Source organism: Rhinolophus sinicus, linkage group LG05, assembly GCF_036562045.2.
Source record: "Rhinolophus sinicus isolate RSC01 linkage group LG05, ASM3656204v1, whole genome shotgun sequence".
Taxonomy (NCBI): Eukaryota; Metazoa; Chordata; class Mammalia; order Chiroptera; family Rhinolophidae; genus Rhinolophus; species Rhinolophus sinicus.
In genome coordinates, this window is record NC_133755.1 from 122,791,500 (window position 1) to 122,818,933 (window position 27,434).

The 27,434-nt window shown below is 44.1% G+C and overlaps 1 protein-coding gene across 1 annotated transcript; it reads right to left on the reverse strand.

The window, feature by feature from the left end:
* Window positions 1–252: 252 nt before the first annotated feature.
* GABRR1 (gamma-aminobutyric acid type A receptor subunit rho1) lies at window positions 253–27,105 on the reverse strand. Its single transcript, XM_019743314.2, has 9 exons — window positions 26,984–27,105; window positions 15,046–15,152; window positions 13,222–13,289; window positions 11,550–11,773; window positions 7,951–8,033; window positions 5,220–5,360; window positions 3,086–3,238; window positions 1,519–1,715; window positions 253–612 (listed from the first exon to the last, which is right to left on the reverse strand). Exons 1-9 carry the CDS (start codon window positions 27,103–27,105, stop codon window positions 319–321), a joined length of 1,389 nt encoding a protein of 462 aa, XP_019598873.2. The 3' UTR covers window positions 253–318.
* Window positions 27,106–27,434: the final 329 nt, after the last annotated feature.

Here is a 27,434-nt window from a genome sequence, read left to right on the forward strand (position 1 = left end):
GAAATCATGTGAATAAGCATCTACGGTCTAAAAGAGGTTGAACTATAGTGTGCCCACAACCCTGGCAGGGTGGTTTTCCAGGAGATGCTGGAAACAACTATCAGATGCTGATAGTGTATTCCTGCAGGACATAGTATAATGCAGTGTATACAATAGATGGTTAATAAATGCAAATTAAACCAGGAAGTGTCTTGTCAATGTAGTTTTGGAAAGCTGGACAAGGGTGGGTACTAGAAGATTTTTTCATTATAATCTTTTCATCATACAGGTATTTCTGTAGTACACACAAAAGAGTGAAATTTATAGAATCACAACCATCTATGAGAAAATCGACCAGTATATTAAATTGAATAAAATGTACGCCGCTGGGAAAACGATCCTGGAGTATTTATCAATGGCGTGGGTGTCTATCCTGATGCTCACGTAGCTGCCCCTCTGACTCTTTCTCTGGGGGGAGTTCCTCTCCGAGGCCAAGGTCAGCTGCACCGTCATCCTGTCGGGCTTCTCTCCACTCTCTGGCATGTAGTTGCCCAGGTCATTAACCTCCACGTCACTGTAGCTGCCATCCTGCATGACAGCACGCGGCTGAGGTAACCCACAGGTGGAGGGAAGCTGAGAACACAGCAAACACACGTTGAGATGTGAGCTCAGCTTCATCCCTCAGAAACCCTTCAAAAGAAACTGCATGGTGGAGGGGGTGGCCTTTTCCTAGTTTCTTTCACTCCCAGTTAGGGGTGGGAGATGGGAAAATAATGGTAGTGGCACTGTAAACACTCAAGAATGGCAGGTCTTGTTTTTGTTTAAAGTATACATATGACTCTTAGGAAACTTCATGTCATACCAGAGACCAACAAGCATGTTCATGATCAGAGAATTGACTTGTTCTCCACTGATATGAGCCCTGATAAAAATGTTTACAGATAACATTATTGAGAGACAGAAGAATGGGGAATTTGAAAGGTGTGGCATTGTGGGGATAGTTCACTACTATATAGTCAGAGTTTTCTGCAGGAGATAACCATTGAGCTGCAGACAGGAAGAAGAAAGGAAAGTCAGGTGGAAGGGGAAATAATCTGGAAACTGATGGGAGATGTTTGAGGTCACACATGAAGAAAAGTGGCCTAGAATGAAGGATGTACTTCCCTGGAAGCTTCTTTTGTTACACCTCTATGTTCATAAACAATTTGTTCTACCATGTTGCATTGTCATTTCTTTTTATGACTAAACTATGAGCACCACCAAAATTAAAGGGATTATGTATTAGTTAACTTGCCTTAGCACCTCCTGGTATATGGTGGGTGCTAAATAAATGTCTGAATTAGTGAAAGAGTGTAGCCCAGAGTACACTTCACACTGCTTTAACATATTATTTTATTTGTTCTTCACACCAACCCCATAACGTAGGTGGAGGAGGGGGCACTCTTACCCCATTTTACAAAGGAGGTATGACCTGCCCAAGATCCAGAGCTCGATCTGGCTGTATCCCTGAGTGAATGCTTTAGTTCATAGTAAACTCACCTTCTCCCGTAGCTTCCGTTCCTTCCGCTCCTGCACCGTGGTCAGGTAGTTGACAGCCGCGTACTCCAGCACCGAGAGGAACACAAACACGAAGCTGACCCAGAGGTAGATGTCCACGGCCTTGATGTAGGAGACGCGGGGCATGGAGGCGTTCACGCCCGTGATGATGGTGGACATGGTCAGCACCGTGGTGATACCTACAAACAAACAGAGTGAGAAATAAGCACACATTTGTCTTTCACCAAGCATTGGATGGCTTCATGCCTCCATTCTTGGTCCTTCCTGCTCTTTGGCCTAAAATGTCTCTATCCCATCCTCTGTCTAGCAAATACCTACTCATCTTTTAAGATTTAGGTTTTATGAAGCCGCTCCTGTTCCTCCACCCTCAAGCTCACTCTTTCCCTCTCTATACGCCTGCATATTCATCATAGCACCGGTATCGCTTTCTCCTTCTACAGAGAGCCCCAGACATTTTGACAGTAAGACATTTATTTCCATTCAGTTTAAAACAAAGATTACATATATGAGCAAGTATGTATGTTTCTTGAAACTACTTCTTTACAAAAGAAAAAGGTTCATAAGGTTTACTTGAACATTTGTGTCCTTATTGTGCTTATCTAGTCCTGCAGCCCTGAGCCTGTTTCATCAGCTATCAGGACACCACCCTCAGCCACCCCCATGGTGGACCTGCCTGTCTATTCAGCAATGCCCATTTTACCAAAGGTGACCATGTAACCTCATTTATAGGAGACAGATATTTAAAACTAGAATGCGTATTTATTTAGCACAGTAACTAAGCTACGGAACAACTGTTAAAGGACAGGGCATCTGTCAGTGGAAATTTGTTTGGGATTTCAAATTAAGCTTAGAACATTTGCTTGGCAAACACCAAATCACAGGGGATTGGGGTCATCTTAAGGGCCAGCTCCAATCTAGTTTCACTAAAACCTTGTGGGTCACCCTCTCTCTTGAAGCCCCTGAACCACAGTGGTGGTATGTGATTGAGTGGGTGCAATATTTAAAGTGTGGAATAAAGTTGATGGTGAATAGCTATTGGTGGAATGCTCAGAATAGGGCTTCTCAGACTTGAATACGTATACAAATTAATGAGAGAGCTTGTTCAAAATGCAGGTTCTTTGTCCTCTCTCCGGGTTCTGATTCTATGCATGTAGATGGAACCCAGGATTCTTCATTTTTTAAAATTTCCATTGGAGATCTGTCACAAAGATCCCTTGGGCCACCTTTTGAGAAACCCTGTTGTACACTGTAATCTCCTTATGCAAGTGGGCAGAGAGAGCCCCCACGAACCAGGATCACCCACCCCAGAAGGCAGCTCCAACAAGACTAAAGGTGGGCTGTTTGCATGGGCACCTGTGGGGAACTGGGTACAGTTTTTTTCTACCTAGATTTTAAATAATGGCATTTTAGCTGTGAATGAATAACTTGAAGTATTTCCAAGCTATAATGCCAACAGGGGTTTAGGACCAATCTGAAATGAGTGTTTTTTTCTGGAAAGAATTACTTGTATTTTCATATGCCTGGAATGTGCACTTAAAATGTTCCTTACCTAAGGGGACTCTGGCAGGCACAGCTCTGCGATCGATCCAGAAGGACACCCAGGACAGCATGACCATCAGGGTGGCAGGGAAATAGGTTTGAAGCAAGAAGAAGAAGATGTGGCGACGCAGCGTGAAGTTAATGTACAGACGGTTGTACCAGCCTGGGGGGCACAGGAAGAAAAGACAGCACATGCCATAGCGACTCAGTTCCTTCATAAAACAAACATAATTCAAGGGGTCAGAAATGCCTTAGACACTTCACTGGAACCTTATTATACCTTTACAAAGTAGAGGTAAGAAAAACCACGGGACAAAGTGGTTACAGGATGCCTACACCACATGGGTGAATCCATCTCAAGAAATCTTTGACCCCTTTTCTGTACAAAAAGGGAACCCCTTGAGAAGGTCACTTAAGACTCTTGTTACTCAAACTATGGGACAGGACCCAGCAGTGTCATCATCACCTAGGAGCTTAGAAATGCAGACTCTTGGTCCTCGCACCCAGACCTACTGAATCAGAATCTCCTTTTAACAACAGTCCTCAGATGATTCATATTCAAGTTTGAAAGGCACGGATTCAAACAACCCCCTTTGGATTTCTTTATGCAGGAAAAGGAGTTTTAAGTTAAAATATCAAGCTAACTACAACATTGCGTTTAGGAACAGAGAGAACAATCACAGGTCCGGCTATGCTTCAGCTTGGCCTTTGTGTGCTTTACAAGGGAAAAATTTCATGGAGGGGTTGAAATGGGAGAACAATGAAAGGAAAAGGAAAAGGCAGGATAAGCTTGAGCTGAGGAGGACTGAAAATAAAATGGGGACTTGGCAACATTAACTTGAAAACTTGGCATCCTGGCCAATTATAATGCAATGGTTATAATTATAACAGTTCCAGAAAGTGATTGCTATAGACGATAGGTGCTATAGACTGAATGTTTGTATCCCCCCAGTATCCATATGTTGAAACGAATCCCTAAGATGTTGGGAGGTGGGGCCTTTGGGAGGTGATTAGGTCACAAAGGTGGAGGCCGCAGGAATGGGATTTGCACTCATATAAAAGAGGCCCAGGGAGCTCCCTCATCCCTTCCACCATGTGAGGGCACAGCCAGAAGGTGGTGTCTATGAACTAGAAAGCAGGTTCTCATCAGACACCGAATCTGCCAACACTTTGATCTTGGACTTCCCAGCCTCCAGAACCATGAGAAATACATTTCTGTTGTTTAGCAGTCACCCAGTCTATGATATTTGGTTATCGCACCCCAAACAGACTAAGACAAGAGGAAACGAATATCAGAATGCTAAGGGTCAAAGGAATGGGTGTCCCCCAAAGAACCAAGATTCATAGGTAATATACACAGATGATAAGATGTGCTGGATTGTCATGATGTGCTGGAAGCAAATAAGTGCCCTCTGTTCTAGATTAGAAAGCCTTAAAATGTTGCACTTCCTGTGCAGTCAATCAGACAGTGTTTTAGCGACAGAGATTGCATAAGGATTTGAGCAAAATCACCTTGAAAAGGGATTAGTCAAGAAACAGGCAAGGGTGGGAGAGAGTGAACCTCAGCTGTTAACCTCAGCTGCCGGGAGGAAGACACGCCCTCAGCAGGCCGCAAGCCTGTCAGGACCCTTGGTTCAAAAAGCAATGGCACTGCCCACAGGAAAATGACAAGTAGTTCCCGTACCAAGGCTCACGAGAAGGTCATAAGGAGAGCCTGTGCAAGCAGTGTAGTAAGAGGGGAAGGCCTAAGAGTGGAGCACACCTAGAGGGGCTGGCTGAAGCAGAGAGAATGTGAATGGAAACAGACAGACCTTAAATTGGGTTGTTTCTTACCTGTAGAGGAGGGGGCTCTGCTAATCACATCAAGGGTGAGATGCCTGCTGCTAAACTGGCGATGTGATTGCCTCAGACAAACCTCCTCGCGTGGCTTATGTTTCAGTCCTTACTGATATATTCTGGGTTATCACTTCTGATACTTTGGGACCAAGAACCCACCTCCACATCATCCTCTAGACCAGATTTGGGATTCTCAGCTTTGGTGTCTAATCCAGCAGCACAGGCTCTGCTCACTTGACAACCAATTCACACCTTTCCTAAAACAGAGGATGACTCACCACAGCCAGGCTAGCACCGCCCATGCCCACCTGTGCTGCTGTAGAAGGCCAGTTTAGTGGTGGTATGGAACGCTTGAATGAGGAACTGGGAGAGCGAGATGCGCTCGTCAGTCTTTAAGGAGTCGTTGCCCTTTTTCCAGTAGAGCATGAGGTCATCTTCTGTATAGGCATCTGAAAAGAGGGGAGATAGCATCAGGCATGTGGCAGTGGGGAGCCAGGCTTGTCTCTGCAGCTCTGTGGAAGCTGCCTCCAATCTCCCACACAAACGACTGCGATTGTAATCGATTATTTGAGTAAACAAATCATAGTCTACACAAGGCAAAACAAAATCCACAACGACAAATCTAATTCTCCCCAGTCTTCCAGAAGTCATCAGAGCAAAGCTCCCAAGCCTCAATGTTCATAATTCCTGCAAAAGGGCTCACCCTGCAATTCAGTCTGTCATGCATTAGGTTAAACCAAGTGAAATTGCTGTTTTTGTAGATCAGAAATGGTTAAAAAGTGGCAAAACTGTATATGGTTCAGTCTTTTAAACCAGGGTAATTTAGCCCTAATTTAGACCTTTTCTTTCTTATTGCAAAGCATAGTGATGACCACTGATGGTGAATACCTTCAAAGACTCTTAGGCAATAAGGGCTGCATTTTAGCAAGAAAGGACCTAGAAAGAGGTGGAGGAAGAACAAGTCCCTTCTCTGTGGGCCTCCAGTTGCTCTTCCCCAGGGAAAAATCAAAGTGATTCCCCCATGAGGATCACTCTCTCTGATGCTACGACCCTCCCGCCCCGCCCCCGGCACTTTAGGTGAGCATACTGCTGATTCCAGCTGGACAAACCTACCTGCTGCCTGGGCAGAACTGAGGTAAAACCTAACAGAGATGCCAGTCCAGTCTGTGCATGTGTAAACAGCTCTTTTCCGGGCCTCTTCCTGATCTATTTTATTCCTCTCTTTATTCTATTTCTAACCCTTGATCTGTGTGATGGTTGGTTTTATGTGTTCACGTGGGCTAGGCTATAGTATCCAGTTATTCAATTAAGCACTAATCCAGGTGTTGCTGAGAAGATGCTTTGTAGAGGTGACATCTACAACCAGTTCACTGTAAGTAAAGGCGATGGTCCAGGATAATCTGGGTGGGCCTGGTCCAGCTGAAAGGCCTTAAGAGCAGACCTGATGTTCCCCAAGGAGGAAGAATTCCACCTGTGAACTGCAGGGTCAGCTCCTGCCCAGAGCTCCCAGCCTACCCTCCTTGACGGCCTATCCTGCAGATGTTGGACTCGCCTCACCAGCCCCCATGCTCACATAAGCCAATTCCTTGCAGTAAATCTCTGACTATGTGTCTCCTATGGTTCTGCTTCTCTGGTGGAATCCTGACTACTGCTACAAGCAGGGAGAAGCCACATTCCGGATGGAGCTGCCTGTGTGTACTGAGGAAAACAGGCTGTGGGAGCCAACAAGCTTAGTCCTTCTTAGCACTGTTCTCAGGCAAGTTACATCCCTCTTCTGTATATGGAGATAACAATAACCCTCTCCCATGGCTCCTGTGAGGATTAGATGACAGAGCAGGTAAATCCTGTGCAGTTGCAGTAGGTAGTCACTCCCTTAGTCCTGAGTTTTTTGCTTTTTGGGATTTTTTAAATACATATATATTTTTTATTGGGAAATATTGGGGCACAGTGTTTTTCCAGGGCCCATGAGCTCCAAGTCATTGTCCTTCAACCTAGTTGTGGAGCGTGCAACTCACTGGTCCATGTGGGAATCGAACTGGCAACCCTGTTGTTAAGAGCTTGCGCTCTAATGAACTGAGCCACCGGCCTCCCCAGTCCTGGGTTTTATGATGCCCTTTTCCCACATTCAGTGCCCTGCAGAGCTGTCCATTTGGCCCTGCTACATATGGGGTCAACACCCCTGCGCTGCTCGGCCCTACATGATTGGAGCCAGGAGACACCTGATCCACCAACACAAGCCCAGGCGGGCTGGCAAAGGTGCCAATGAGATTGCTCATTAGGACTGTGACATGGCCGGGAAGGGCCAGTGGGTGTGCTGGTTCGGGAGGAGTGTACGAGTTGCAGTTGGGAGTCCAGACTGCCCATTACAGGAGGCATTTGGGCAGAGATTGGAGAATGGAGCAGGTGCGTGGAGAGCTCGAGATGTGAACACGAGGCCCTGGCATTACCTTTGCCTTGCTCTTATTGGGGCCTGGAGTTTAGCTTTCCCCGGCCTTCTGTGTGTGCACGTTTCCTGGGGTCCCTCAGTTGTTCCTGAGTGTCTCCACCACCAGCTGAACTCACTGGGGCAGCTCCCTGGGCGATTGTTGCCAAACTGGTTTTTGCCAGAAAATCCTCTCTTCAACAAAATCATATTCAGAAGAGCAACAAAACAGATCAAAACCAAGCTCTCTGGGAGGACTGTGTGTACATGTTAGTGTTGGGCTGGGTACTTGGAGGGAGGGAGACCTGCGTTTGCAGAGCCCTCTACATCGCTCCCTGAGCGATGACCCTGGAAAACTCTTCAAAACCCCCAGGTTCCACAGAAGTAAATTTAAAACCATTGCCACAGGGCACTAAAAGGGTCCATTATGGGAATAGAAGGTTTCAGTCCCAAATTTGTTCTGATTGAAAACATTTACCTTTGACTTTTAGCTTCAATCTAAGACATCACTTTCAAAGCATCATCGTGAATAAGGAGCAGGCACTGCTCCTGCTGCTGAGACTGAGGTGTTCAGAATTACTTAGGAGCTGTGTGTTGTCTGGCACGAGTCTACTCACAGCTTTCAATTTCAAGCGAGCACGTTTGTGTGTCCAGGGGAAATCGGCTGAAGTCCATGTTGCACATTGCAGTCACTGTAACCCTAGAAACCCAGACAAAATCCAAGTTTTCAGAGGATGCAAAACACACATGCAAAATGCTGAAACAAACAGAAAAGGCCTCTGCTTCCTTCCAATACAAGGACGTCCTTCTTATAACGTAAGCAATGTGTTAGGATTTAGATGAGTAGTTTATGAGTGATACCCTTATTGGAGTACTCTTAAGTATTTATGTTTAACCTGCGTCGGTGTGAAGCAAATAGAATGCCTCTACTAATTCCCATCACGTTTGAGCATTTTAAAGAAGCAATGGTTTCAGTCAATATATAACAATGTGAAATAAAACCTCATATGGTATCGTTTCTTAAAAGAAACCATAAGACCATATAGACATATCTCATTTTATTGTGCTTCAAATTTATTGCGCTCCACTGATGTGTTTTTTATGAATTGAAGGCAAGACCTTCCATTGGCAAAGAGATTACAACTAGCTTTATTGTAGTGGTCTGGAACCGAACTCGCAATTATCTCCTAGGTATACCTGTGTTGTTCTCCTGTTTTAGATAAACTCAAGTTCTTCTGTTCTTTTATTGATTATATTGATATTCAATATTTGTATAATGCTTCAGAAATAGTATTAATGAAGTACTTAATGCCAGTTGCCAAATTCAGCACTTTTAAAATAATGTTGATATTTTTATATTGATAATAATATGATAGTGGACATAGGTGTTTTTAGTAGATAATTCCATGGAGATCATAGTAACGGAAAAAGATCTTATTGCACCAACATATAAGAAGTAGCTGGCATCTAATAGTTTTGTTTCAGAGTCGACAGAAAAATAGGCTTCTGCATCAAAGAATAAATGAATACAGATCATCAGTCATAGAAGAAAGATCTCCCATCCAGTGGGGAATCTCACGGCAAGGCCTGACTAACAGTCACTGGCTGATATTGAACATACTATTTTTTCTTCCACCATACAAAAAAAAAATATGGCTGTGTATAACTTGTGGAAATTATATGGGGAATTCATGACAAAAAAAAAAAAAATCTCAAAATTTTCATTTGAATGGAAATTTCAAGGAAAAAAAGCTAAGTTCTTTGAAACTGAGTTATCCAAATATTTGTCTTATTTTCCCATTCCATTTGGTGTGAAGTGCTTGTGTTCCGGGAGGGATTTCATTTTGCTAGCAGCTAGGTAGTCTTGTCTCCCCTGGAAATCCTGATAAACAGGTTGTGTTGGGGGTGGAGGGTCATCAGACTAGTTCTTTGCACCCTGATTTGATGCTTTTCCACCTGTAACCCACACATTGAACGAGCACAGTGTGTGGTGTAGTCTAATCCATGTCTGTTTTTGTTTTCCCAGTTCCCTTTAAATTGATTCATTGGGGGATCCTTCCTTGTCTTCCTTGGAAACTTGGCAGGTTCTGTGATTTTTCTGCTTACTCTCATGTACCAGGTATTAATCAACACTTCAAGCTTCATTCAAATTGAGATTTCTGCTGTTCCTCCCAGCTAAGGTACAGAGTTGGCATCTAAGTGGTCAGTTTCTGCCCATCTCTGATCACTTCCTGCGTGGGTAAAAGTGAGAAGAGAGAAGGAGGTAGGGGCAGGATTGGTCTTTGGCTAGGTGACTTCACAACCTCTAAACCTGCCACATAGTTGAAGCTGGTATTTTCTTTCCCGAGTTCTTCGTTCCCACTGCTGGGCACCTTCGTTTTCTAGCAGCTATTCCCCACCCCAGCTCTTGGTTGTCCCATCCACATTCCATTCCACACACACTTAACTGCTCCCAATAACACTGGGAGTGCAGACTGACCCCACTTCTCCTAGCTCTGCCCCTGGGATAGTCAGACAGTTCTTCGCTAGCCCTCTAACTATGCAGTGTCCCCCAGGGGTAGGCACACATGTCGCAAGCTCTCTGAGTGGTCCCAGTGCAGGCCCACTCATGGCTTCCCCACAGCTCTCTCTCAAGAAAAATCTCACAAATCTTTTTTCCTTCCACAAACATTGAGTTTTCATATCTTGAAGTTGAGTGGGAGTTCAAGAGCCATGGAACTAGTTTTTCAACATTTCCTTAATAAAATCTGCCTAGTGTGATGGAGTATCTCATTTATGAATTCACTTATTGTATCTTGGTGCCCAGGAAACGTCAATCGCCATCCTGTTATCTGTCCCTCCCTGCCCCCCCCACCCGCTTCAGGGGGTCCATATCTTTATTTGCATTCTAATAATTTGGTTCCATCTCTGTCTCCTGCCTGAAGTCACACTAAGGGCAGTGACATATCATTTCATCTCATGTCCCCAGAGCTTAAGACAGGACCTGGCAGGGCTTTCATTTACACAACACTGAGAGCCACCCTGGCACCCAGAATGGTCTGCATAAAAATGTATTCTGTTGACGGAATCACTGAGTTGATGAGGTAGGAGGATAGTATATTAGCATGTACTTTAAGAGTTAACCTGTTGCTGACAGAGTTGATGATACCCAGCTAATCCATGTTTTCCCCAAACTAAATCTTGAAGTGGTAGTCCTCAGTAACTTAGGCCTTGTTTTTTTGTCCCGTTAAATCAAACAAACCCATGATTTTATTTGCAATAAAAAAATCAATCATCTGTTTTTAGGCATGAGGAGATTCACTGATGACTTTTGACAGAGGAGGTTCTTCCCCTCGTGGTCATATCCAGTGGTGATCTGGATGAGACATCCACTGGCTCATGAGAACTGACTGATAGACTCTCTGGAAGTTTGCAAGCTTATTGTTAAACATAGCCATTATTAAAAATTAAATTATATAAACTAAAAATTAAATGTTACCTTAAAAATAAAAGTAGTAACTACTCAAAACCACTTGCTAATTATTTTACTATTATCTATACTCCTGAAGTTACCTATATCTACTACATTTATATGGTGGAACTACCGTCTAGTGGTGTGTGAACTACCACCCATTTCTTCCCAACTCTGCATTTAGAGACATCAGGTTGGTAGCTGGAAATCAGCTATGATGTGGTGTATTTACACTACAGAAATTGGCAAATACTACAAATCAGGGCTTGATCGTTTTGCTGATGGTCTAGACTTAAGAAAGCAGATAAAACCTAAAAGTGTGTCGTCTATTGCCATTACATGTAAAAGTTCTAAAGTGTACCCAACAAATGGGAGTCAAAGAGATCCAAGGAGGGAAGTCTTTGGGAAGAATGTTTTATCTATTTCTCTGATTTCTACTAGAGAAATAACTTTTATTATTGTAAAGTTTTTCAATTGAAATATAACATACAGGATAGGGCATAAATCCTATCAGCTTGAGAAATTTCCCCAAGTGTATTTTCAAGATGGAATAATTCTTTACAATTTTTACTTATGTGTATAGTTTGTTTTCCTCGGTGTTGAAAAGTTAGAAGCTAGCTATTCAGAGCTAAAAGGAAAATAATCGTTGTGGAGCCAGTACTTTTCTTGGTTAAGATGAGTGATTTGCCTTTATTCCCATGCTTCAGGTGTCAAAGAACACTGCAGGTAAAAAAGGCCGAGAGGGAGAGCTAAGGAGAGTCTTACCTCAGGCTGTAGAGCACTTTCCCATCGGGCTGGACTCTCAGCATGACGTTATCTGTGGTAGTGTCGTGGATGAAGGAGCGCTTGGAGTGCACAAAAAACATGTCAGGGACCCAGATCTTCTTCACCAGCCGGCCGTCAAACGTCATGCTGAGGTTGTTGGTGCTGGGGAAGGACAGCCTCTCATCCTTCCAGTAGTGCCTCAGGTAGAGGGTCATCGTGAAGTCCTAGGGGCAGAGGGGAAGAGAGGAACCTCACACACTGAGACCCCTGGGTGTCATCAAGACATTCTCTATTCTCGCGGTGCCATCACCTGGCTGGCAAACGAAACTGAGCCCTGTGAGGTCTTGCTTCTAGTCCCTGGGGTTTGCTGCAGCAGAAGGAAGAGGACACTGCAGGGGAAGAACTCAGCATGAGGTCTCCTCAGAAAGGTGTCCCTGAGCCCCTCCTCATCCCCTGGCATTCATCTCTGCACTGAGAAGGCTGCTACTGCCAGCACTGTGACCCTCTGCCTGACAGCTCCCAGGCCCACTGTTGGAAAAGTGCTAGGAGAGTGGTAGAGCCAGGCTCTTGGCCTCCCATGGGAATAGGTTCCTGTGAGAAACTACTGGCTCGGCTTATTCCCATGCCCATTCAGACCATCTGCCGCCCCCCGCCCCCAACCAGCTGGCTGTAAGCCACCTTTGTGCTGCATGCTGTTTAACAGTCAGGGCTGATCCAGCAGGCATAGGTGTTGTTCCTGTGTCTCGACTGACCGCCCTCGAGAATATGCCTGTGATATGAACCCCTTATGGCTCCGTTGTCTTTTTTCGGCCTCACCAAATCCAAGAAGCTGCCAGGAGTCGAGTTCCTGGGTTACATCCACACACAGGGCAAGCTGGAGGTACCCGAGAGTTAGTGCCTCTTGAAGCAGCCGTCACCCAGAGAGTGGAATTGGGGAGTGAGGTAGATGGATAAGTGCTGCAGCTCCCTGGCTCCTCGATTGGGATAACCCGGAAGTGTGTTCTGCACTGTCTCCCAGAGTAACCCAATGGGACAGTGTCTCATACCCCAGTAGTAACTGGTTTGATGGCATAGCGCTTTTTGCTCCCTTCCCTTCCCTCTCTCACCTCCCCACTCTCTTCTTGTGTTTCCTGGGCTCACCTCCCAAATAAACTCCCCGTGCTAGAATGCTGTCTCAGGTCTGCTTCTTGGGGAAACCAAACTAAGATAAAGCCCTAAAAAGTGCTAAAAGTCAAGCAGTTCTAGAATGTTTCATTTTTTAATCTAAACCCTCTAAAAAGGAAAAAAAAAGTGTGGTGGTGGTGGTGGTGGGGAAACACTTCTGCTTCACTTGCATTTCCCCAGCCACACAAAATCTGCAGTAGTAGGATGTGCCTGGCTACCTGGACCCTGCTGTTTATGTCTGAGAGCCTTTGCCAGAGAACTCATCCCTATGCCAAGAGCCGGGTCCCTGGAGAGGGAAGATCAACTTTGTCATCTGGCTCTGTCTCATACCAATTGGGTGGCTTTTGGCAAGTGTCTTCACTTCCTTGAGCCATGTGTGATATTAGTGTGGGACTGCCCATTGCCCAGGGAGGTGTGAGACCCAGTAAATTCTGGTGTGCAGAGCTCTGGCCCAGCCAGGCCCTATGTAGATTCCCCTGCCCACAGCCCCGGCAAGAGAAGCACCTACCATGTCGACCTCTGAGATACTGTCCAAGCTCTCCACCTGCACATCCACACCCACAGGAATGGCCGGGCCTGCGGACAGGGCACAGCAAAAACATTTATTCATTTTACTTGAACTTTTACTATGGAAGAGAGACATAAGGAGCATTTCCCCTGGAACCTCAGTGTTATGTCAGATTTGGAGGTTTGGTGTTCTTACATGCCAGGATGAAGTCAAACCAGACAGATAAAAGGGTGGAATCATATCGTGTTTCCCTGAAAATAAGATCTACCTGGACAATCAACTCTAATGCGTCTTTTGGAACAAAAATTAATATAAGACCCGGTCTTATTTTACTATAATATAAGACCTGGTCTTTAATATAATATAATATAATATAATATAATATAATATAATATAATATAATATAATATAATATAATATAATATAATATAATATAATATAATATAATATAATATAATATAATATAATACCAGGTCTTATATTAATTTTTTTCCAAAAGATGCATTAGAGCTGATTGTCCAACTAGGTCTTATTTTTGGGGAAACACGGTAGGTTGGCTCCTTGGAATATTCCAGTAGAGGTTAAAAAAAACAAAAAAACTTTGAAACAATGAGGTTAATATGTAGCATTCTTCTTTGGTTATACATGCTCATCTAAAGGTACAATAAAGACCGAGGTCAAAGTTGATCAGAACTCCATGTGATCTAAGGAGTTAATCCTTAGCATGAGATCCTCCACTTTACTTTTTACATTTTCCTCCTGGTTTTGCATCCTCTTTCACCATGGAAGCCAATGTGTCTGTCTGGCCATGAGAAAAGCATTGCTTGACACCCATAACCAAAGCCATCCTTAGATGATTTGCCAAGCCCACAGATCTGCATCTTTGCCCCACAGCAGAGTAGTTTCCAGGAGGGACATGAAACACCAGGGTGGCCTTAAAACCATCACATTTTTTTGGCATTTCTAAGCCACAAAAACTTAATATTCATAAAGGTGAAAAAACAAAACATCCTAAAGGGAGTAAATTGCTGCCCCTTTTCCTCCCTGCTTTCAGGCACGTAGGGAAGGCAGGAAGCAGACTCAGATCATCGTGGAGTGAAAAAGTGGGCTTGGATCCAACAGCAGCAGATTATGGGCTGGATAGAGTCTCCCTTCTACAATCTGTTTATTCTTTGGGTGAAGGTGACTGGAGGGAATAAAAGACATGAGAATGATTTCTAAAATAAATATCTTTCCCCAGAAAAAAGAAAAAACATAAGGACAAAAACCCTACTTGACAGTAAGAGGGCTGAAATCTGGCAGCTGCCGGCTCAGCTTCAAAGGTCATTGGCATCCCTCTGTGCTAAATGATTATTTTCTCAGGCTATTTTCATTTAATGAAACCCAGCAGACCACACTCTGTCCTCAGATATGTACCCAGGGTTCTGTATACCAGCTCCCAGATGAGAACTAATTTAGCTCAAGGTTGTTATTTCAGAACATTTTCAGGAGGCAGCTTTGGGCTGCAGCTGCCCTATCTTCCCCTTGCCCTTCTGACAGCCAGCTGCTGGCCTCACTGACCCTGTACCATCTTTGTCAGGAGCAATGGCCTGAAGATAACTCAGCTGGTCTGGCCTGGCCACTGACCAGCGGGCACCTCCTTAGAGCCCCGGCAGGGCTGGGCACGGCAGATGCTCAGAAGATGCTGTGGGCTCGGTGGCTTGTTTACCAAGGACAACTGAGGCAAACCTGAGCAGGAGAGAGCAAAGCTAGTTGGTTTCTGCTCACAGACAGACAGACAGACCTGAAGAAAGAAGACAACTCCTGTGAGTTCTCATTTCATACCTCCAAAGCCAGGCCTCATGCTGAAATCATGGTCATCTATCCGCAGAAGCTGCTCTGACTTTGTCAGAGGCGATTTGGTGATGTCAGGGCTTCGTTTCAGAATTGGGCTGCCCAGGGGGAAAAATTGGTTGATTACGTATTTTAATTAAATGAGATTTTAAAAAAAACAAACATTTGCATTCAGACTTGATCTTGACAGTTTTGATGGAACATGTTATCTTCTTTTAAGCTACTGGATATCCTCTTTTACTTTCTCCAGCTTTCTGGATAAATGAACTGACCCAGAACGTCTAAGACAGTGGTTTAGAACCATGTCTGAGGAGCTTTAAAAATACAGGTTTCTAGGCCCCTCCTCAGACTTGCTGATTTGAGCAGTCTGGGACTGAGGCTTGGACATTAGTATTTTTTAAAGCTTCCTAGATGATTTTAATGTGTAACAAAGGCTGAGAATTGCTGGTCGTTATTAATAACTCCAAGCTCCCCCAAAGCTCCTTGGCCATTTTGAGAGGATTTTAGCTGGGAGAGGGGCAGTTAGTATGGGCTGAGCCTGGCACCCTTGACCTCTGTTGGCCCATCCTGTAGAGGGAGGATGAACTCTTACCCTTAGGTCAAATATCAATCATCCTGGCTCCTTGGGAGGCAGCTTTTGTGCTTCTGCTTCTGAATTGCACTTAGGGCCATTTTAATTTATTTTCACTGTTTCTAAATAGGTAATATATTTGCAAAGTTTGACAATTTTTAAAAAAGGAAATGCAGTGAAATGTTGGCCTCCCACCTCTGCCTCCATTTACCCCAATCCCCCATCCACAGGCACCTCTCTTATTGGTTTCTTGTCTGTCTGTCCAGAGTTCTTGTACGTACAAGTAAGTACAAACATATATTTAGTTCTTCTATTTTTCCCCAGTTTTATTGAGAGATAGTTGATACATAACATTGTATTAATTTTAGGTATACAACATGATAATTTGGTATTTGTATATACTGCAAAATTATTACCACAATAAGTTTAGTTAGCATCCATCACCTCACAGTTACAATTTTTTCCTTGTGATGAGAACTTTTAAGAACTACCCTCTTAGCTGCTTTCAAATGAATAATACTGTGTTATTAAATATAGTCACCATGCTGTACATTATATTCCCAGTATTTATTTATCTTATAACTGAAAGTTTGTACCTTTTGATCCCTTTTACCCATTTCACCTCCTCCCTAACACCTGCCTCTGGCATTAACCAATCTGTTCTCTGTATCAGAGTTCATTTATTTTTAGATTCCACACATAAGTGAGAGTATACTGTGTTTGTCATCTATGTTGTCACAAAAGGTCTCCTATTTTTATGCACAAAGTTAATATACTATATAAACTCTTTTTCTCTTCATTTAATTATACCTTGGATTTTTTATCACGTCAAAGTATTGCAAGCCTCTTATTCTTTTTTACACTACATAGTGTTTCATCACATGGATGCACTGTAACTCATGTGACCAGTTCTCTATTGGTGGACATTTGAGTTGCCTCCACTCTTTTGCTATTACAAACAATGCTGCAGAGGCCCTGAACACTCTTCATTTACTCATCAGCACCAGCTGTAGAATCCACAGAAGCCATTAACTACCTTCCCAGCTTCTCCTTATGCTCACACCAGGTGTGTGTTCTCTCCAGGGTACCTCCACTGCCGCCGCCACCACCACCATCACACACACACACACACACACACACACACACACACACACACACACACACACACACACTTCCGTTCCCCTAGATACAACAGTGCCCAGACTTTGGCCTCCATCAGCATCACCTGGTGGCTTTGTTCAGCCCTAGATTCTTAAACTTCCCTTCCCCCCCTCCCCGCGCCCCCGGAAGTTTCTGATTTTAGGAGGTCTGATGCTGATTCAGAATTTGCATCTCTAATAAGTTCCCAGATGCCTCTGATGCTGCTGGTTGGGAGACAACACTTTGAGAACCACTTACCTGATGCGTTTTATCCTCAATACACACGGTTTCCTCCCTTATAACTAGCTCAGTTCATTTGTAAGTCCTTTGCCATCTTTTTTGGAGAAACCCTTTATCATTGTGGGAGAAAAATGTGACTGAGAGACAGAAAAACAAGGCTGCGACTTCCACGTGACCCTGCCTGCTCTGTGCCTTTTTAGGCAATTTGTAGACTCAAGACTCCTGCTACTTCAACTGATAAAAGGTAAAGCTCTGTGACAGGACAAGGGATGTGAAGAGTAAATGAGATAGTGTGGCAGCACTTTTCAAACTCTAAAGTGGTAACAAACAGAAGGAACCACGGTCATTACTGAGCCGACCAGGAAGTTTCCTCCTAAAGTAAGGAACTTACTGTGCTCACAGCATAGGAAGTGGCCCAGGGAAAGCATCTGAGTTAGAGAACCTGGACGAGCTACTACAGGCTTACTGATGTAAGGAAGGAAGAAGGTAGGGACTTCGAGAGGAGGAAAGCCAGTCCCCATTGCCCCCCACCTCCTCTCTCTCTCTCCCAGCTGAAGCCAGGAGCCCCCTCCCATGTTCTCCTTTTAGGCTCGCCCTACCTTCTGCTTCCTGCTTCTTGGTCAGGGGGAGGGGCACTGCTGAAAATCCCTGGAGCTGAGACACGGGGAAGAGACATCTTCAGCATGGTATACGTGTGCCCATGGCCATGTCTGCCTCGCTGTGGGCAACTTGGGGTGCTTCTTGGTCTCTATCTTTGGGGCTTACTATGAAAATTAAAAATAAAGGCGTGCTAGAGATAGTCTAGGTACTCAAATCAACCAAGCACCCCTCACCCTTCAGATTTGCTTCAAATCTAACCAGAATAAAATGTGCAAGGAAAAAAAAAAATCTATGAAGCGGCAACGCATTCATTTAGTCTTTTGATGAGCATTTCCCCAGTACCCACAGCAGCAGGGATTGGAGGATTAATTACTTAGGCCTGATTTGAAGAGGTCTGACCTAAAATATCTCCCCCTTTGGTCTACTCAGGCCTGAAATCGATGCCATTCTTCACTTGGATCTATCATGAAACTGTTAGTATGGAGAATAACATATTGCCAGGGGGACTGTATCACCTGGATATCCTTGCCCTGTGGCTTATGTATGCAGCCAAATGGGCACTGGCAGGAGATGAGAGGGCAGAGGGTTTATTTCTCCTTCTCTCCCTGCTTCAGTGCCAGGGGATAGCAATGTCTGTGTTGCTCTGTCATTACAGATATCATACTGGTCGTACTTCAAAATAAGCTCCAATAACACTATTTCCCCTTCAGGCCTATGGGTAGTCATGACTTCCTGCTGTTCCCGGTCCTTGAGGGCACTGGCACACCTGGTTGGGTTCCTGAATCCTGCCCAGCTCTGTGAGTAGTCTCTTTATTCAGTTATTGCTTAAGCCCTTTGGCGTGCAATGCTGGTTTCTGCCAAGACTTGACTGATGCACAGGGATTACATTATCTGTAGCAAAGTGGAGCAGGAGCAAGTGTGGGCTCTGCAGGAGTGGGTCCAGGAAAGGGGAAGAGCTAAGATGAAAGGGAGGGCTGCTCTTGGAGCTACGAGCCGTCACAATTGATGGTCAGCAGGGGCAGGATGAGGCCATAAATCCTGGAGGACAGAGCCCTTCATCTTCAGCACCTTGCACAGTGCTACACCCCCGAGGACTCTTAACATGTATTAGTTGAATGAAGGAAGGAATCAACATATTTGTTGAATGAATGAAGGAATGAATGGACGCCTGAATAGGGAAGCAGGAGGGACTGAAAGAGGGGGTTGGAATGGAAACCGAGCTTGGCCCAGTTCTTATTGTGGTTGGGGGCCAGCCTGAAACAGACCTGCACACTGACTAAACGGGGGTTTGTCAGATTCTGAGATACCACTACGTTTGCCTTCATGAACCTTAGACTCGAGCCAAGAAAAGACTGATAAACAGGATACATAAACTCTTTGTCATTATTGTTGTTTAGTATTTTTAAATAACTTAAAAATTTTGGAAAATAGATCTAAACATAAAGGAGAGGATGAAAACCATTCAGAAATAACCTGTGCCATCCTGTATTTATTGTTACAGGGAGAGAGAGAGAGAGAGAGAGAGAGAGAGAGAGAGAGAGAGAGAAATGCCATTGTAACTTGCTTTTAAACTCAAGTTACAATGTATCATGAAATATTTTTCATGTCATTAGAATCTTTCTACTAGCTAGAGATATAATTATTAATCTTGAAATGAAGCATAACACACAGTAAATAATAGGAGCTACTAACACTGCTCAAGTACTTACTATTTGCCAGGTACAGTGCTAACTAATATTAAATGTATTAACTGGGGTTAGTCCTCATAACAACCCTTTGAGGTAGGCCTTACCATTATCCCCATTTTATACACAAGCAAACTAAGACACAAAGGGTTTGAATAACCTGGAAAATGGATGGAGCCAGGAGTCATCCCCAAAGGGTCTGGCTCTAAGTGTTGCAAGCAAGGTTGGCCACTGTGTCTTTTTGGAAAATTTGGCTCCCATAGCCTGGAATTTGCATTAGCTGTGGAAGGTCTAAGCTTACCTTTCCCCTCACATAGAAGCTATCATGGCCCTTGCACAAAATTGGTGTCCACTCACTTATTAAATGAGTTCATGTATTGAATGAGTCCCTCGGAAGTTATTGAAAAAGATATAGACATATCCCAAGCTATGATGATATAAGATGACATTTGAGACAGCTTTGTGGACTGAACAAAGGGTGTACATTTTTTGAACACGCATTTTCGGTCTGTCCTCTTGGAGAGAATGAAAAGTTCTGACCTGTGGTACTTCTTGATGTTTCCTTTTTGTAGTTCCTAGTCAGTTTGTATGTGGACGATGTTTTCCCAAAGCCTTTCGGAATTTTGTCAGAGGTTAGATAGAGCGCAGATGTGGGCCTGTGATGAGCCAGGGGTCTGCCAGAAAGCTCATTCAGCTAACAGGAGAGCACCTGGTGTGTTATACTTTACTTTGCTGATTATTTCATCTCTGAGAAGAGAACTGAATTTGACAAGGAAGCCAGAACTAGCTAATGAAATGATCTTGCTTTCTTGGCATGTGTAATAGCCAAGGAGAGAAATCCGTGTATACAGTCTAAAACGCCAATGTCATCCTCGACTCCTCCCTCTCACATCCTCATCCAGGCCCACCGAGGACAGGTGGGAATGTCCAGCCCCAGTCCCACTGCTTGGAGGTGTATCTATTCACAGGGGAAGCCCTTTCCTAATGTGCACAAAGACCCTGAACAGACCCCCTGGGACCTGCCCACACCAGTCAGTCAGCCAATCTTGGCTGAACCTCCTCCCCAAAATCGTTCTCTGCGTCCTGACCTCTCCATTCCCACTGCCTCTGCCTTATGCAGCATTATTTCTCACATGGGAGGCAGCAGGCTTCTTCACCTCGGTCTCACTCTAATCATCCAACCATCACACCAACACCATGGAATGAAAAGCACCATCATGCCACTTCCCCTCTTAAAACCCTTCACCCTCAAAGCAAAGCCCATAGAAGCTGGGCAAATAAAGGCACATACTAAGGCTCCTCCCTGCCGCCTCAGCTCCCACTCTGCCTCCCACTTGCAGTTGCTAGTTATACTTCTGTGCCTTTTCTCTGCTTTCCCGTCTGTCTGGAAGGTCCTGTCCACCATTCTTCATATCCTTTCTTACCCAGACAATGCTTTGCACTCCCAGATCGATAATTATGTTCTCCTGGAAGAATTCCAGGGCTTCCCTACTTCCCAATAAAGTCAATACTCCTGTTTGTCACTCGCCATCATTAGAACATGCACCAGTCTGTGTGGCCAGGGCTTTCTGACCATCTCACTCACTTCACTGTGAGCTCCATGAAGGAGGGACTCCATCTTCTGCATTTCTCTAGCCCCAGCTTCTAGAATTGTGCAGAGCTCAGATTTTACAGAGGTGTGTACAAAATATGGAAGGAGAAGTACAAACCCAAAAGTGTATTCCAAAAGTTTAATGGGCCCATAAGAAATGTGCCAACGAGGCCAACCTAAATGAGGCAAGACTCCAGAAAAGTGCTCAAGACAAGCAGAATTCTTCAAAGTTGTGTTCTGAGCCAGGAGAGTCAGTAGAAGGAAATACACTGCCTGGAGAAGATGGGGCAATGCTAACAAACAAGTATAATAAGGCTGAGATTCTGCTAGCAGAATCCAATTTTATTTTTATGTTCTCCATCCGAGAGAACGGTCTTCAAATTGGGAAGGGAAGGGTGAAAATAATTAGTTGCTGCCCAGTGTAGTAAAAATGATAGCACGAGATAATCTTATTCAGTATTTCTCAGCCTTGATTTTACATTGAGATCACCCGAGAAGCTTACAAACTCCCAGGCCACACCCTAGACCAATGGTGGGAGCCCACCCAGCTTTCAGACCTCCTCAGCAAATATCAAGAGCCACGGTTCTAAGGTTTTCTTTTTTTGTTTGTTTGTTTGTTTTTAAATGGTACTAAAGTCTACAGACCCAGATGAATTACAGATCAAGAAATTTCAGGATCCTGCAGCAGAGAAACCCTGGAATAGAGGGGAAAGGCTAGAAAACTGGAGATGGGACAATGTTTTCCTGATACTCACAAAGAAGAAAAAAGAGTATCATGGAAACTGCTGAAGTTCAGCTCCAGATTGATTTCTGATCATGTTCTAGAACTTCCATTACAAAGACAACTGAGGAACCTTACTGTGTTCATGTCAAAAGCATTAAACCAGCGTGAGTTCAGACAGAGCAAGACGTCCTTGTGGGGCATCCCGGTTGGCAGATCAGGGGGTGTCACTGGCTGGTGTGCCTAGTATAACTGTCCCCAAAGAAGAGGCAAGCCCTAGGGGGTCCTGGTGGATGAGAGTCTGCATGGCCATTTCCTATCTGTGCCCGTCCTATGATGGCATAAGTGAGGCAGGCCCAGCAACTCAATGGTTTACAATAGTCAAAGCACTTGTACATACGTTGGCTCACACAATCCTTATGATAACTCTGAGCTGACAGACATAATTACTCCTCTCTACAGAAGAAACAGACTTGAAGATGTCCAGTGACATGTCCAAATGCAGCAGTGCCACGTCCCAAAGCCAGGCCTTCTTATGGTCTGGAGCCCGTCTTTCCCCCACTGTCCCCTCTGCCATGGGAGCTTTGATAACAGATTCTTGGGGTTGCCTGTAACTGTTTATGCCCGCGCCAAAACTCCAAAGGAAATCCTCACAGACACACACCCAGGGCTCCATCTTACCTTATGGGGACATAAATTCAGGACTATGATGATAAGTGGGTAAGGGGTTGGGGAGTGGGTCCCGAGGCATTTATTTTATATAGGTGGCCAGGGAACACTGCTCTGAGAGAGTGACAATCAAGCAGAGGCCTGAAGAAAGTGAGAGAATGACCGGCTGATGGGAAACGAGTACTGAGGGCAGAGGCACAGCGCGGACAAAGCCTATGAGGTGGGACTTGCTGGTCTGCTGGAGGGACAGCAAGGAGGCCAGTGTGGAAGCTGGGAGGTCAGACAAGAGGCCTGGGCCACACCAGCTGAATTTGCTCTGCTGCTTACCTAAGGTTGAACATAGGACTCGTCTCGAGTTTCTCCACCATGAGTAATGCTGCTGTGACATTTGTACACTCTGCTGTTCTGTACTGTTCTTTGAGGCAGTGACCTAGTGTGGCCAGGACACCTGGCATGCTGCCTTAAGCCCCAGCTTTTCTGACCGATGATGAGAGACCATTTCTCTTCTCTCCAAGTCTGTTTTTTCTCCTGTAAAATAAGGGATTGGGCCATGGGGCAGCTTTGAGACTTTTCAAGTCTGCTCCAGAAGGCAGCATTCCTGAGATGCTAGAGGTACTTTATAGCTCTAGTCCTGTCAGTAGACGGCAAGGTGGAAAGGGTCAGTCGGCTCACAGAGCCCCACAAATACGGTGTCAGTTTCCACACAGACCCACCAGCACGGGCTGTGTGTGAGTGAGTGTGCACTGTGGAAGCTGAGAAAAAGTCACCTCATTAAGACTTGAGATGCAGGGGGGTGGAAGAGGGCCAAGGAAGGCTCCTCAGAGAAGGTGACATATCTTCTATGTATTAGAGGAGGAAACAAATGAACCAGAGAAAGAGGCAAGGGAAGAGCGTTATAAGCGTAGGGAGCAGCACAGGCAGAGACTCCGGAAACTGTCAGGATCAGTGGCAGGTCATAATTACACAAGAACAAGAAGCACAAAGTGGAGATTCAAAGTTCAAACAAACTATGTGGAAAATGATGGGACAACTTCTCTTACTAACTTAAGAGAAAACCAAATTCCAAGGTGTTTAGTGCAATCACAATCCAATGTCTTTCACTTTGTCAGGAAAGAGATTTGAAAGCAGTATCTCATGCATCATTTTTGCCTTTGGCCTGGCTTCTGCGCTTCATCACTTGAGCCCACTGAGGTCTCTTCTAGCCTAGAAGTTGTTGCCTGTCTCTCCCTCACCTTCACCCGGTCTTTCAATCAGCCAAATTTCTCGCATGAGTTATCTACATTCACTCGATTTTCTCCTCTCCTCTCTTCAGTCCACTGCCACTGTCTCTTCACGCTGAGGTCTTCCATGGCTCTTAGCTGGTGTATCTAGGGCTCACTTCTCATCCCAAGGTAAAAAAAAAGTGATTTTTACCTTTGTGTGATCTGACCCTGTGCATCACTCCCTCAATCTGGAAACATTTTACACCTCACTGGAATGCCTCTCTAGTCTGTAACCCACTTGAGGGCAAAAGTATATCTGATTTCATCGTTGATGAAACACCCATTGCCCACCGTCGAGCTGGCCTTATAACAAGAATTTGATAACTGTCAAATAAATGGCTCTCTTAGCATCTTTGATACCTCACTGTTCCAGTTGTACACGTGTTTCTCTGGTCTCTCATTTCCAGCTTCCTTCACCGAGTCCTCTTCCTCTAGCTTCTCTTTAAATGTTGTTCTTCCCCAAGGTTCTGTCCTTGATCTCGTCCTTATTCCATGCTACATGCTGTCTTTGGGTCACCTCGCCCACCTCCATCTATGAGGACTCCCTTTGTATCTCCAGGCCTGATTTCCCTGCAGAGCTGAGACCTATAGTCTCACTGGACAACTATCTTTCGGTAGCTTTCAAGCTCATACTCAGCCATCATCTTTTCCCCAAACCTGCTCTTCCTTCTGCTCTCCTTTTCCTGACACCCTCCTCTACCCAGTCATACAACCCAAAAACCTACTGGACTGTCATGCAATCTCATTCTATAATTCTAACTCCTCCATTCCTGTTCACCCCACTAATGTCCTAGTTCAGGCTTCCACCATCTCTGCTCTGGTCGAAGGCATAGACTCTGGATTACTTTCTCTGTCTCCCCTCTAGCACCCTTCCCACCCTTCCACCATACTGCCACCAGTGTGATCGCTCCAAAATGGAAATGAGCTGAAACTATTTAGATCTTCTCTACCTTCAGAATAAATTTGAATTATTTAGCATGGTAAAGCAGGTATGATAATGGTACTTCCAGCTTCTGGTAAGATCAGTGTGCTCTCCTAAAGGATGAACTGGCATTTGTCCAGGAGCTTTTGGTATAGACAGGTTATGTCTCTATTCTTTCAGGGAGGAGGGAGAGAGAGACCTGAAGTATTGATTCATTCTAGAAACACTGCCCAATGCCCTGGCATTATGATCTGTACCCAGGATGATTTGTGAAGGGGGTCCCACCTCAGTGTTCCTCCTGTGGAGATCTTGGGAAAAACAAATGAATTATTTGCCAGAGCAGCGACTAGAATGAGGCAAGAGAGGTGCAAAATTTAAGTACATACAGACTCTCAGGCTGTGCAAGAACCTTACGTTTTACACTATAGGCACCTCACTCGCCTCATCCCGATTACACCCAGGTGTTCTCCTTGCTTCCCATTTTATTAGTATTAACCATGAAAAGGAGCTTGGATACAAATTATCAGCAGCTGATGAGGTTAGAATCTGGATAAAATTAAATGAGCCCTTGAAAAGTTTAGGCTACCTAAAAATAAAACTTAACCTGTCTAGTGGGGGCATAAGTTGAGTCCACTGTTCTGGAAAGCAATCTGCCAAATATATCGAGAGCTTTAAGCATTCTTGTGCCATTTGTGTACACCTCCCGGAGTTTATCCTAGTTAAGTAAGTGTGTATGTAGACTAGACATATATTCTCCTGTACAAAGACATTCATACCAAATATTTATAATAAGAAAGGAAGAAACTAAATGTCCATAAAATAAAGGAAATGCTTAAATGGTGGTACACTGTACATTATTATGTATATTATACATTATATGCAGCCATTCCAATGATAATTATATAGACTTCAATTAAGTAAATGTGTTTAAAAAATCATATTAAATACAATAAGTTTATAAAACTATATGCACAGAATAATCCCAAGCTAATTAATATTCAACATATGCTTAGAAAAAAAAGACTGGAAGAAAATATACAAAAAATGTTAAGGTAATTTCGAGGTTTGGGGATTATGCGTGATTTTTTAAATATGTTTTTAAAACTCTTTTCCAATTTTTTAAAAATTTAAATAACGGTCATATAAAAAGTGAAAGTTCCTTTAAGTCATTTTTTAAAGAAAATCTGTTTCACTTTCTGGGACTTTTCTCCATCATTGGTAATTACCACGAGGTGGCCTCTCTAACTCTGGCTTAGGAGAGAGACTGAGAAATTTTTTATGACAACCAATGGAGGTTATTGCTGTTGTTTTTAATCCTCATGAGCACAGTTGGTTTAAATAATCTCTATGGCTGCACTGCTCCCCAAATTCCACTTTTCCCAAGCAACGTCTGACTCTGACAGAAACAGGCCATGTGGCGTGTGCACAGCAGTCTCTCTCTGTGTCCGGGACTCACCACAACCACTAGATGTTTCAGCCCCTAGTTTTGTGATGTTGCTACAAGCGCCCCAAACAAGTGCTGTGAACCATAGCTGGCCCATGTGTGGAGGGCTGTCTTAGACCCAGGAGTGGGGCACCCAAGACTTCCACTAGCCCCAAACTCCAGAAAGCTGGATTTCCTTTCATATTAATTGATATTTCCAACCTCTACCCATATTTACATCCAGAAATAAAGAAAGCTGTAGCTCAATTTGGACCTAAGGCTTATAAAGAATGCCAAGTCAAGAATGCCCTTACTGCCTCCATTTCCTCATCAGTAAAGAAAGAATGCTGGATTAGGTTTTCTCCAAGTGTCCTACTTTATTGATGAATGTTGGGTAAGCAAGTGTGCAGGTGTTCACTTACATTTCCAGTGTTGTCATCAGAGCCGCCTGAGTGAGTCCGATTGCCGAAGTGCCAGTCTGGCTCTGTCTATGCTCCTTGCTCACCCGCTGCTACGGTCAGAGCAGCACGTATGATGTTGGCAACAGGCAAGCAGTTGGTCTGCTGGCAGGTCCTTCCCTGCATCCTCCCAATTTATGAGTAGGGGACAATCTAATGATAATTCTAGCCATGTAGCTCAAAGAAAGCTGCTTTGTTTTCTTTTAAAATATTTTTAATTAAGGACCCACAAATATAGCAGAAATAATTAGAACTAAAGAATCATTCTCACTAATTAGAGGTCCCACTGGTTACTTGAGAATTTGCAGATTTATTTCAACCTAGGATGTAGACATCAAATAATTGCCTTTAATTTTTTGTAAAATATGCATATACTGTAGTCTTTTTTCCAGAATCTATCTTTCACCTAGGACAATTCGTAAAAGATTTAAGAATATGCAATAATAGCACTGTATCTGATCTAAAAACATTTAAAAAGAACATAATTCTAACTTCCTAAAAGGGAAGAAGCAGGAGAACAAAGGGAAAAGGAGGAAAAAGGCATCCACATAAACATTACAAGCTGGGAATGATTCTAGAACAACCCACCATAAGCTTGCTTTGCACACCTTCTTCCCTAAATCCTCTATGCTTCAATGTCCACTCACCTGCCTTTCTTAGACATCTCGTGGATTTCTCTTCCTCTCCAGTGCACTCTGCTTTCAGTGGCCCAAACCCATCCCCACCACAAAAGGAAGATGCCAATTCTCATATTCTGGACAGCCAACATGAGTTTCCAAATCCAAACAGTTCTCTCAAGAAACAGCAAAAAGGAAAAGGCTGTTCTTTTTCTCTCTTAAGACATCACTGGTCTGTTCATTATTAGAAGGATGTTTACTCATGCAAAAAAACAACAACAATCCACGGTATGTAATCTGAAGAGCCGGAGAAAGCAATTTCCACTAAACCTATAAATCCTCCTACGTCAGATGCCAGGGATTTTCTGAACTGAGGTTGAAGTCCTGCGTCCCTGTCAAACAATTACCGTGTTTCCCTGAAAATAAGACCTAGCTCTAATGTGTCTCTTGGAACAAAAATTAATATAAGACCCGGTATTAT